General features: G+C 42.4%; 1 protein-coding gene across 11 annotated transcripts in view; it reads right to left on the bottom strand.

The window, feature by feature from the left end:
- Lrrfip2 (LRR binding FLII interacting protein 2) overlaps positions 1–12,406 on the bottom strand; it is a 104,546-nt gene that overhangs the window by 75,275 nt on the left and 16,865 nt on the right. For all 11 annotated transcript variants that reach the window (XM_032910820.1, XM_032910823.1, XM_032910812.1 and 8 more), the window contains one exon: positions 8,960–9,103. In XM_032910820.1, the coding sequence (XP_032766711.1) occupies positions 8,960–9,049 (90 nt within the window). In that variant the 5' untranslated portion in view covers positions 9,050–9,103. The remainder of the gene's footprint in view (positions 1–8,959; positions 9,104–12,406) is intronic.

The raw sequence follows: 12,406 nt of genomic DNA, 5'->3' as shown, positions 1-12,406 counted from the left end.
TAGTACAGACTTTTAAATAGGCAGGAAGGAGAGCATTTCTAAGAAATACAATGGAAACAGTATTCACTGTCAATGGAGAAAGTTCTGCAATATCATGTTTCTTCTCTCTCCCACATGAGTTATTTCTCCTCTGGTGCCGATGCTTTCCCACCACAGAAGGAATCTTCCAAATGTGGCTGAAGATGTGCTTGAAGTAGAAAACACATGCTGTGGCCTGAAGGAGGCATTCCCTCCACATCTTCTTGCCCAGGTCAGACTCCCAGGTTCTATGCTGTCTTTTTCCTTTGTCTGAAGTCCCACTGAAGAGCTGTCCTTCCTGTTTGAGGTCAAAGCTGCCCCGAGCCCACCACCCTCAAACACACCCCTGTAAACTGCCACGTGAGACTCACCCACCCAGGCCTGTCCTAATTGTCGCTCTTTCCTGTCTTTGCGTCTCCGTCTCCGTCTACTGGCTCATCAAAATGGGCACAAGGTCTGTCCCATCTCATTGAGGAAGGAATCCCCACCCAGCTCAGATCGCTCAGATCTACAGTCTCCCTTGACAGCCCAGCTCTCACAGAGCTCCCTCCTCACTTCCCACTTGGTTCAAATGACTACAGTCTGGCTTTTGCCCAAATCACTGAACTGAAACTACTCAGTCAGAGGTCACTAATGACCTCTAACTACCAAGCCCAGTGGAATTCCTAAGTTCTTATCTCACTTCTCTCTGGGCAGCTGAAATCGCTAACCCCTCATTCCTCCTGAAAGCTCTTGGTGACCTGCAGCACTGACGCCCTCTGGTTTTCTCTGTGCTCTCGAATGTGCCCCTCCCGAATCCTATGTGGACACACATTGCTTTTGTGGATCCTTAAAATGTTAACAGAACTGGAGTTTCCGGGCTTAACCTCCTGCCTCTGCATTCTATCGTCTCTCCTGGATGATACTAACTTCAGCTGATAAAAGCCAGCAAATCTATGTCCTCAGCGGGCTCCTCTGCCACCATCTGATCCTTCAGAGTCGATAAATCCCTCAGCAAACACTCTTTCCTCTAAGGTCTTCCTCCTTGTTTATAGCTTCTATCACTGTCTATCCACTTAGAAGATGAAGTGACGAAGGCCCACACATAAGGCTCCATCCGGGTCTTTCCCTAGCCCCCTCCACAGCTCAGTCCCCGCACCCACCTACCCACTCCCAAAGTCTCCACACTTTGCCATTCTCCCCGAACCTCCCCCCTCCCTCTGCCACTCTGGCTCTCTTCCTTCCTTCTTCCTTCACTCTTCCTTCTGGCTCTCATCATCCCCAGAGATGCAAACAGAACTTTCTCACCATGCTCTTTCCTCCTCCAGCCCCCAGACACTTCCCATGGTGACTAGGGAAACTGCCCGAGGCCTGATCTGATTGTGGCCCCACAATGCTCAAAGTCAATTCCAACTCCTCAGCAGAAAACCCCCCTCCTGATGGGCCGACTCCTCCAGCATCACCACCTCCCACGGTACACACTAGAGGCCATGAGCTACCAGCCCAGCAGCTCAGTTCTCCACATCCCACTACCTGTTTCACACCCTTGGGATTCAAAATACAAAAATCAGGGAAGTGAGGTACAGGGACCACTATGCGTTTGGGGCCACTGAGCTGGAATAATCTTTTCTCACTAGCGATCTTTGTGAAGGCTGAGGCCTGTGATACCAGCACTTGGGAGCTTGAGGTAGGAGGATCACAAACTTGAGGTCAGACAGGGCTATACAGTCAGATTGTGTCTAAAAAAAACAGTGAAACCCTCAAGAAAAATGACTAATTCAGGTAGCGCGTGGTCAGCATTTACTGTTAATTTTGTTTATTCTTCCATGGCACTCAGGCCAAAAGAACACTGAAGAACAAATTAAGAGACATAATATTTATTGTGTTGCCATGGTTTCCAAATTAACAAATAAGAGCTATTACTCCATGTTCCTAGCAACTTCCCTTTAAACCAAATGTGAGGTATCCTTTTTCTCAATTAGACGTTGAAATGCATTGTGCTTAACGATTTTTTTTAAAAGCTTTGATACTTTTCTGAACATAGGCATTGATACGTATTAGATAAAACTAAAACAATAAAATCTGTAAAGTTTAACTCATCATGTCATAATGTCAAACAACTCTATCTTCTTTTTACTCAGAGACCTTTGACAGCAAAAACAATCTTACCAAATAAGAAAGGAAATCAAAGGTTAGGAGGTTTAATTACTGAAATCTGGTTCCAAACTAATAAATAGCCCAAGAAAAGCAAAATGTAGTTTCTGCAATGATACAACCTAACAGAGGAGGTCTACAGAGCTATGTAAACGTATTGGGGGTGGGAGTGGGAGACACCAGCAATGTCTTCCCATTTACGGTACTGGTATTGAATGATCTAAATGCCAAAGAAGACAGTGGACATCTCAGTCACACCCAGACAAGGTGACAGTGGACATCTCAGTCACACCCAGACAAGGTGACAGTGGACATCTCAGTCACACCCAGACAGAATGAAACCTTCAGCACAATCACGCTCTCTTGACTCCAGACAGCAACAAGCCAAGCAACAGTGAAATACTGAGAGCAATACTGGTCTTCCTGAAATCAGTGACAAGCAGGTAGGAAGTGACAGGCAGGCAGTAATAGGGTAGCCTGGAGAGGGGTGCTTCACCTCCTTCTCTCTCTCCCTTTTCTCCTCAGCTGAGGATAAGGGAGAAACAGGAACTGGCTCAATTCGTGCACTAAGACACCTGAAGGAATTCTGGGTAGAGTTACAACTTAGACCAGCTCTTTCAGACAATGTGCTAGTAAAGTCAGTAAGCAGAAAGGAGAAGGACATTTTGATTTTTTTTAACTGGGTAGAAATGGAAAAACACTTCTCATAACTGAGAAAAGTAACTGCTATTTCACAATCATTTATGAATTTTGTGAATCAACATTCAGAACACATTTAAATTACAAAGAAGAGTAACTTTGATTCCTGGAATTATTTTTTTCTGACAAACCCAATTTGCACAGAATAATCTAAATCAAATATATAAAGCAAAAAAAAAAAAAAAAAAGTGTCAAAGATAAAACTCTAACTTGACCTGGAACTCTTTACAACTTAGTCAAAGGGAAGTCATCTTTCCCTCACCCTAGATGATGACGATCACACTAGGAGTCCAATCTCGCCAATGTTCAATGTCTCCAATACAAAGAAGGAGAATCTGCTAAGGCCACTCCTCGCTTTTGAACTCGCAGTCTGTGATCTCAAACCACCCTGTGAAGTCTCCATGTCGCTGTCTCACAACCACCTCAAATACAACACATGCCAACACCCAATCATGCCCCCCACTCTGGTTCTCCCTACCATCTATCCAGGTGTATTCGCCTGTGTCCTATCTCTGCCACCTACCCATAGTCACTCAAGAGCACCAACTACTCACCTCCCCATTCCTACCGTCCCCACCACCCGTGGTTCCTGACTCACCTGAAACCACTGATGCCTCTTCTCTGATGCGATCTCCAGCCTATACAAGCCGTCCTTTTATCAGTCCACTCCCTACACAAAACCTTCAATATTTCCCCAGTGTTCTCACACAGACAGACCCAGAAGAGTCTATCATCAGCCTCATCCCTGGCTAATCATGCTTTCTGTGCACTGAGAAGTTTAGCAACATCTTCAGCCTCTACCCACACCTGCCAGGGCACCTTCCCCATGCCACCCTTCACAGTGACAGACACAAATGTCTGCATATATTGTCAAACATCCTAGGGAACACAACTAGTCCCTAACTGTAAACTCCTAGCTTGAATCAGTTAATTCCTCTTTCCTCTCCTCTGTCTGAGCTGACACCTGAAGTAACTAGAGCCCTAGATGATGCCATCCACATCTTTAAGAGCTCAGGAACTGTGGGAAATTCCAGCTCTCACCCTTCCAAGCAATATGGACTTGGCCAGGTTACTGATGTCTCTGTGGCTTATATCCAGCACTGATGAAACAGTGACCCATACAGGGCCTGAGGCTGTTCACTAAAGTACTGAGACATATAGTAAAAACTGAGTAAACCTTAGCTGCGGCTGCTGTTAGTCCTCGAATTCTATACACTCCTTCAACCTCAAAGGCTTACAAAAGCTCTCTGACAACTCCCTCTCCCTTGAGGAATAGCCCTCATCCTTCAAACCTTAGGTGAAAGGCCACTTCCTCCAAGGACGCCTTCCCAAGGCCCTCAACATGTCCCTTGTGGCACACTCTTTAATGAAACTGTTTACTGTTCTCTCAAAGCACTAAACAGTTATAAATACACACATTACATATTTCCTCCATTCTAAGAATTCCAGGGACTATAGCAGACACAGATAACCAGTTTTCAAGACAAAGGGGAATTGTAAGTATCTGAAATCTGAGGAAGAATCCAATATGTGGGTTGTCAGTGTCTACTTCGCCTTTTGAATCTAAACTCCATGGTGGAACCATGTACTCTACCCTCTAAATGCAGCAGTGTCCATACACAATAGACGCTAAGTAAACGTGTACTGAAGAGTAGAAGTTTGCTTTGCCAGCCATGGCTAACCATGTCTACACAGTGAGCTCCCAGCCATGGCTAACCATGTCTACACAGTGAGCTCCCAGCCATGGCTAACCATGTCTACACAGTGAGCTCCCAGCCATGGCTAACCATGTCTACACAGTGAGCTCCCAGCCAACACAACACATAAGGAGATCATATCTCAAAAATAAGAGGAAGGAAGGAAGGAAGGAAGGAAGGAAGGAAGGAAGGAAGGAAGGAAGAAAGAAAGAAAGAAAGAAAGAAAGAAAGAAAGAAAGAAAGAAAGAAAGAAAATAAAAAAATTATACTTAAATTAATTAAATAAAACACAAGCTAAGTGGTACCAGATGCTTTTAATCCCAGCAGTGGGCAGGCAAAGGTAGAGGCAGGTGGATCTGTGCATTTGAGGCCATCCTGGTCTAGAGAGTGAGTTCTAGGACAGTCAGAGCTATAGAGAGAGACCTTGTCTCAAAAAAACAAACAAAAAAACCAAAGTTCATGTTTATTTAAAAAGTAACTATACCCTTAAGTGAAAGCTGGAATTAATACTCATAATTCCTGCTCACTATGGTAATCCATATTTTTTTAAAGATTTATTTGATGTATTTTATGTACACTGTCACTGTCTTCAGACACACCAGAAGAGGACGAGGACGTCAGATCTCACTATAGATGGTTGTGAGCCATCATGTGGTTGCTGGGAATTGAACTCAGGACCTCTGGAAGAACAGCCAGTGTTCCTAACCACTGAGCCATCTCCCCAGCCTCAGTAATCCATATTTTAAGAAAGCTTTTGTACTTGCCAAAAGTTTTTCTAATCTTCTATTTACCATGACCTAAAAATAACTCAATTACTCAGAGCAGCAATATTTCCATCAGCTCTGATCAGCTCTTACGGCTGCCATTCCATAAAGTACTGCTAGAATGTGTCTTTTTACCTAAGTCCAATCTGCCTCCCCATACCTTTTCCTCAGGCTGTTAATCTGTAATCAAAAACTCCACGTTTCTGGTTCTGCTAGATACCTACTGGCTATTACCTCCTTAGGCAATAAATGGCAATCCAATAAAGTCTAGTCAACAGAGGAACAGAAAGAATATACACACGACAGACTATTACTCAGCCACTAAAAAGAATTTAGGTCGCCTAAAAGAAAATAGATTGTTAAGAGCCAGAGATTAGAAAGACTGCTTTAAAACCGTGTCTTCTATATATGACAGGGTCCTTTCCACTCAGAAATTCACAGAAGCTATGGCTGCCTACGCAAGACTTAGACAAAATCAAGCCAGTCAACATTTTGGCATGGACGGGGAGGCTCTCATGAGGCCCCACCCCTAGCTAAGGAGCTATTGGCCACTGACAGCTCCAGTTTCCCAGGGTGTGACCCTTGGCAGGCTGCTGTATTCCAGCAGGTGCACCCACACCATGTACATACAGCAGCCCTAACTGGACTTAATGGGTTATTTAAAAAAAAAAGAAAAAGGACATGAGGTTGGGAGGGAGATTGGGTGAGGGGTAGTTGGGCATAATGCAGGATGGATATGAACAATTATATTAAATGCATATATGAGATTCTCAAAAGTGATAATAAACATATTTATAGAAAAAAAGACTATCTACAATCCTTTCTAAAGGTTTCAGTTTCTTCTCAGACTACTCCTTAGTGTATATAATTGAGTTTTTAAGAGGGGTAAATGCTCCAATATTCTTTTTAAAAAAGTAGATTTTGTGTGTGTGTGTGTGTGTGTGTGTGTGTGTGTGTGTGTGTGTTTTCCAGAACATATGTGTAGGGTTCAGTGGACAATTTTGAGAGTTGTCTTTTTTAGAGTTTTACTACTATGAAGAGACACCATGACCAAGGCAAGTTTTATAAGGAGAACATTTAATTGGGGCTGGCCTACAGGTTTACAGGTTCAGAGGTTCTGTCCATTATCATCAAGGAGGGAGCATACCAGCATCCGGGCAGGCACAGTGCAGGAGGAGCTGAGAGTTCTACATATTCATCTGGAGGCCACTAGGAGAAGACTGACTCCCACATGGTTAGACGGAGGGTCTCAAAGTCCACCTCTACAGTGACACACTTCCACCAACAAGACCACACCTACTTCAACAAGGCTACACCTCCTAATAATGCCAGGCCCTGGGCCAAGCATATTCCAATCACCACAAAAGTAGTTCTACTTTTAGCCTTGTTGAAACAGGGTCTCTCACTCTGCCCTACTATGTACCTCTGGCTAGGTGGTCCTCAAGCTTCCAGGCAACTCTCCTGCCTCCTCCCTTCCATCTCACCAGAAGTCTGAGAGGGTTACAGATGTAAGCCACCACATCTGGCTCCACATAATCTCCAGGACCTGCACCTGTCAGGCTTGTGAGGCAAGCCTCACGGAACCCTCCCCGCAGCCCCCTTCAATTGTGAAACAAACACTTTGGTAATTTTAATTTTTATCTAAAAGTGTGTGACTTATGTAAATACTTAAGGTCACTATAAAGGACTATATTTTCATTCTTTTTAAAATATATTTTTTAGCTAAAAATATTTGGCTTCTATTATAAAGTAATTTTATAACCGCTTTTTAGATAACCTGTTTATTTCAATACTGTCCTCCTCAGTTTTAGCTAATGTTGCGTCAAATACTATTCTAATTCTACACTCAAATGCTTGCTAAACAAGCATGAAGACCAGAGTTCAGTCACACAGAACTCTTGTTAAAAAGCCGTGCATACCAATACTCCCAGCACTGAGTAAGTGGAGAAACAAGAGGATCCCTGGGGCTAGCTGGCCACCCATCTAGCCAAAATGCCAGCTCCAGTTCCAGTGAGAGAGCCTGTCTCAAAAGATCAGGCACAAGAGCAACAGGGTGCAGAGGGCAAAAGCCCTGATGCGCAAGCCTGATGATGTCAGTTTGAGCCTGGACACCATGGAAAAAAGAAAAAAATTACTTCTGAAAGCTGTCACCTGACCTCCACCAGCACACTGTCTCACACACAAACACACACACACAACACACACACACACACACACACACACACACACACAAAGGGGCAAAAAGCATTTGAAGAAGACAATGCATATCGACCCCTGGCCTCTATGTTTGTACACATGGACACACGATTAAAAAATAATCCTTAAAAGGTGTGGTGACACAACTCCATGTTTACGATGGGAGTGGAGATAATATAAAGTCAAGAGTATCAAAATTTCAACATCTCCATAGGGATTTTTGAGGCCAGGCTAGACTGCATGAGGAAGAAACTTTTAAATAACAACAATGAAAAAGATCAAATTAAAATAGCAAGGGGATATCACTGCCATCTTGCCTAATTGAAAAATTTTTTCATAGTTACATCTGCAACTGTTCACATCTGTAGAGTGTATAATGTAGTGTTTTTAGTATAATCATAGAGTTGTTCAATCATCAGTATTAATACCTGGGCAGTCACTGTCTACTGCTCCTAGCTCTGGTATCACAATCCATCAACTTCTATGGATTGGCCTATGCAGATATTTCCTATAGCTAAAAATCACGATTAAAATGTTATAATTTATCATTCAAAAGCTAAGTGCAAACCTGCAGCTACACTCAGAATCTGAAACATAGGTGGAAGAGCCTTGGGAAGGTTGAAGCTCGCCTAAACAGGAGATGCTGCAGAGATTCATAAAGCACCCATTCTTCCCTCCTATGGCCCCTCCCTTCCCCTAAGGTATCAACAAACTAAAACAAAAACTCCCGAGAAGCTGCTAGTATCTAAAGGATTAAAAACGAAAGTCCCAACAGAGCCCAGGATCCAGCGTGGTTGCTGCTGTGCTTGCCTAGCATGCACGATGCCCTGGAATTCAGGTCCAGCATCACATAAGCCACAGCGGTGACTCTTGTAATCCCACTGATGGGAGGTGCAGATAGGAGGGTCGGAAGGGCAAAGGCATCCTTGGCTACACAGGAAGTTCAAGGTCAGCCTGGCCTTCATGAGACCGTCTCTTAAAAATGACAGATGGACAAACGGATGGATGGATAGATGGACAGACAGACAGACAGACAGACACACACACACACACACACACACACACACACACACACACACACACACAGAGACAAATATCTACTACGATGTTTCAAAAAGCAATCTTGGATAGGAAATCTGAGCAAACATCCTTAAGGGCAGTTTCTGTCAGCATTTACCAGCAGCTCTGAGAGCTGCATAGCTCAGTTCTCAGACCTCCAAAATTCTAAGCATACACAAAACACATAACTATAGTGAAAATTATTTTCAGATGAATTCTCAGAAAATCAGATCAGAAGGGACACAAATCTAAGTAGATTTTAGTAGGACAGATTTATGATGTAAAAGGCCAGGCATCATGTCTTGTTCCTCGCAAATACTCCACAGCCAGCTGACCAGTGAATGGCTGCCTCCCCAGCATCCATGAGCACCCCCTCTGCACCTCAGCACGCACCTCTCTGGCGATGTTACTCAAAGCTTCATCTTCTGCAGAAAATCGATCTTTCACCGGTGTTCTTTTCCTTCCAGAACCAGGAGTCCCCATCTTGTTTTTTTAATAATTTTTTAACTCTGAAAATGAGTTTACTCGTGTTCAGCACTGAAATAAACAAAAACAGTAAGTTAGGATGTTTTCATCATGGAGTCGTGAGGCTTCAACATACAAATTTAGCACTGCAATTCTGTTTCTTCTCAAAGAAATCAGTGAGTGAATTCCTTTTCCCACCACCAAGTTATTTTAGAGCCTTTTAGAATATTTAAATGGATATCAATTACTAAGGTCCCTAAACTACTCACAACCTATGAGAACATTCTTAGCTCAGAAACTGCAATCAAAATGTAACTGTACCTAACAGTATAAGAATAATACGACTTCTTCTAAAATCTATTTCCAGTCAAGAAAGATGTTTCATGAAAGTCGTTCAGTCTGAAGTTTGAGGCTGCATGAGTGAGTGCATAGCTGCAGGCAGAATGCACAACAAGCTGCATATGCCCTTCTATAAGTTCCGCTGAGAAACAACTCATTTACCCCAACCTTGGTAAGGCTACATATTTTTTCCTAACTTTAATAAAGGAAACTGGAGACATTTCATTGCAATAGGCACACCAAGATCCCTCAAGTTAGTTTGCCCCCTTAGGACAGAGTATGTTAAAAATACAAGTAACCTTCATGTACTTGAGTTCACTTGATTCTAGACAATTAAGCAAAACCACACACCAGAAGTGTTTTTCCCAATGACAGTCCATGCCAGCCAGTTCTATCTTTTCTGGAATAACTTCTTATTACCTTGAGTTACATTTAGTTTTTAGAAGATTTGAGTAGCTGTCTGAATGTATTCCATGTACCAACACATGTATGCCTGGTACCACGGAGGACAGAAGACAGCACTGGATTTCCCAGAACTAGGTCCAGACTGTTGTGAACCACCATGTGCATGCTGGGAACTGAACCCTGGGTCCTCAGAAAGAGCAGAAAGAGCTCTTAACTGCTGAGACATCTCTCTAGTCCCAAACTGGCTTATGTCTGTCAATAAAAGCAGATGCTAGGCCTGGTGGCACCCACCCTTAATCCCATCACTGGATAGACACAGACAAATGAGTTCTGTGGGTTCCAGGCCAGTCAGAGCCACACAGTGAGACACTTTCTCAAAAAATAAAACCAAAAAATTAAACTGAGGATGACCTATCTTTTCACTACATAGATAAATCACATTTGAATAGAAGCAAACAAATTTCCAGTCTGAAAGGAACAGCTGAAAAATTATTTCTAAGTACAGAGTAGTTGTCCTAGAAGTCTCCAATCTTTCTCCATGAAGACTCAGTGAGTCACACTTAATGCAGGCATTTAGTAAACTATTAAACATTCCAGAAATCTTTAAAGCATCTTTGATTGTCTCTTTTACCTATGTAACTTATAAAACTGACAAAGGTCATTCCTCATCTCTGTTTACAATCTAGATCGTGCTGTTTTACGGTCCGACGTGTTCAGACCCCGTTTCTTTCTGCCTCTGGAGATGGGTCCTCACCAGGCTGCCCATCCTTTTGAGCACCTGAGGTTATAAACACTTCACTGTGGGGGTTGGGGATTTAGCTCAGTGGTAGAGTGCTTGCCTAGCAAGCGCAAGGCCCTGGGTTCAGTCCCCAGCTCCGGGAAAAAAAAAAAAAAAAACCACATCATTGTGCTGGCCACAGTTTTAGGCTCTAGCTAAACAAAGAGAGCCTTGGTTATCCTCTTCATTCCACACAGGTAAGAGCAGTAGTCAAGTTAGGATTTTTGTTGACCCAAGGAATGATTTGTAAAAAATTAAAATACATTTGACTATTATCATTTTATTGTGAAGAACATTTATATCATGAAAAGGAAAATCTGTAAGATTTTTATGATATTTAAAGTCTACTTCTGAGGATGTGGAGGAATACATGAGTTTGGGTATGTTTGGAGCCTTGCAGTTTTCAGACTCCTTAGCAGAAGGCAGCCAGTCTACACAAAAAACAGAACTAAAGAAGCTTTTCAACAGCACATGTATAAACTGTATATATTTGTTCTAAATAAAGTTTGCCTCAAAAGAAAAACTCTCTATTCAAATCTGAAAGTCAGTTAACGACGTGCAAGCTGACGTGGGCAGTGTTTGAATGTACCAGCATCTGCTACCGATGTACGCCACGACAAAGACGGGCGGTGGAGTCCAGACACCAGGGTCACTGCACTCAGTGACAGCGATCAACTGTTTCAACTTTTCTGTACTGTCTAAAACTTCTGTACAGCTTAAAACTTTTACATTTTTTTCTGTATAGTTTAAAACTTTCTGAATAGTTTAAAACTTTTTAAGAATATATTTGGGGGAAATAATGGTTGAGAAATATGAACAACTAGGTCAACAAAAAGGCACGGAAATTAGGAATTATCCTTTTTTAAACATTTGATTTGAAAAGAAGACAAAGTAAAGGTAATCTCATACAAATAGTTACATATTAACTTAAAAAAAAAAAAAAAAGATTGGCAAAGGAAAGAATGATCAATTCCCTGAATTAGAAGAGAGGTCAGGGGAGAAAGAGAAGCAAAAGAGATTGGTTCAAGACATCAATCCTACCAAAACCATAATGAGATTAACACATAAAATGAGTAAGTCACATGCAAAACCCATAGAAATAAAAGGTGCATCGAGACTGAAAAAGGTACAAAACCTTTTAAGACGTAGCCCAGCCTGGTAGCATGCAAGACTTCAACTGTTCTGGGTACAGAGTGAGAGAGAGCCTGTCTCCAAACGAATAAAGAAGGAAAACAACAGTGTGAGTCAAAGCCCAGGCCATCACAGAATAAGAAAAGAGGAAACTGAACACAACCTCACTCTCTAAAGAGCGTGAACATCTAATGGTTTGTAACTCGCACTGTATGACGTCTAATGCCCACACTCCACAGGGTTAGCCTACCAACTATAAATGCCTCTTAAAGTCTTGTGGTCTGAACACACACTATCCTCCATACCCAACACACAGATAATCTGTCCTCTTCCTCGCCTCATAAGATGGCATGCCAATGGCTGCATTTCCTTCCTTGCCAACATGTTATTCTATAAATGAACAGTAATTGGTTACATGTCTGAGGCACTTTTTATAATAATCAGTTATCAACTGTAGAAAACCCAAACTTAATGCACTTTTACCAACAAATGCATTCTCTGCAACCTGAGAGGAAACTACTTTCTAGTGTCCTTCAAATGACCTTCTTTCTTTATGCCTGGTGAAGTATCTCAGAGGATGAAACAATGGAAAAAAGCATAGTGGTAAAGACAAAGACTTAAAACGAAAATAAACACAAACAAGGAGAGGTCTGGGAAGACAGCTCATTGGCTCAGAGTCTTTAGTGTGCAAGCGTGAGGACCTGAGTTCAAATCCCTAGCAC

This window comes from Rattus rattus, chromosome 8 (assembly GCF_011064425.1).
Source record: "Rattus rattus isolate New Zealand chromosome 8, Rrattus_CSIRO_v1, whole genome shotgun sequence".
In the NCBI taxonomy this organism is placed as follows: Eukaryota; Metazoa; Chordata; class Mammalia; order Rodentia; family Muridae; genus Rattus; species Rattus rattus.
Note: the sequence above shows the minus strand (reverse complement) of the source record. Positions and strands in the feature narration are given on the sequence as shown.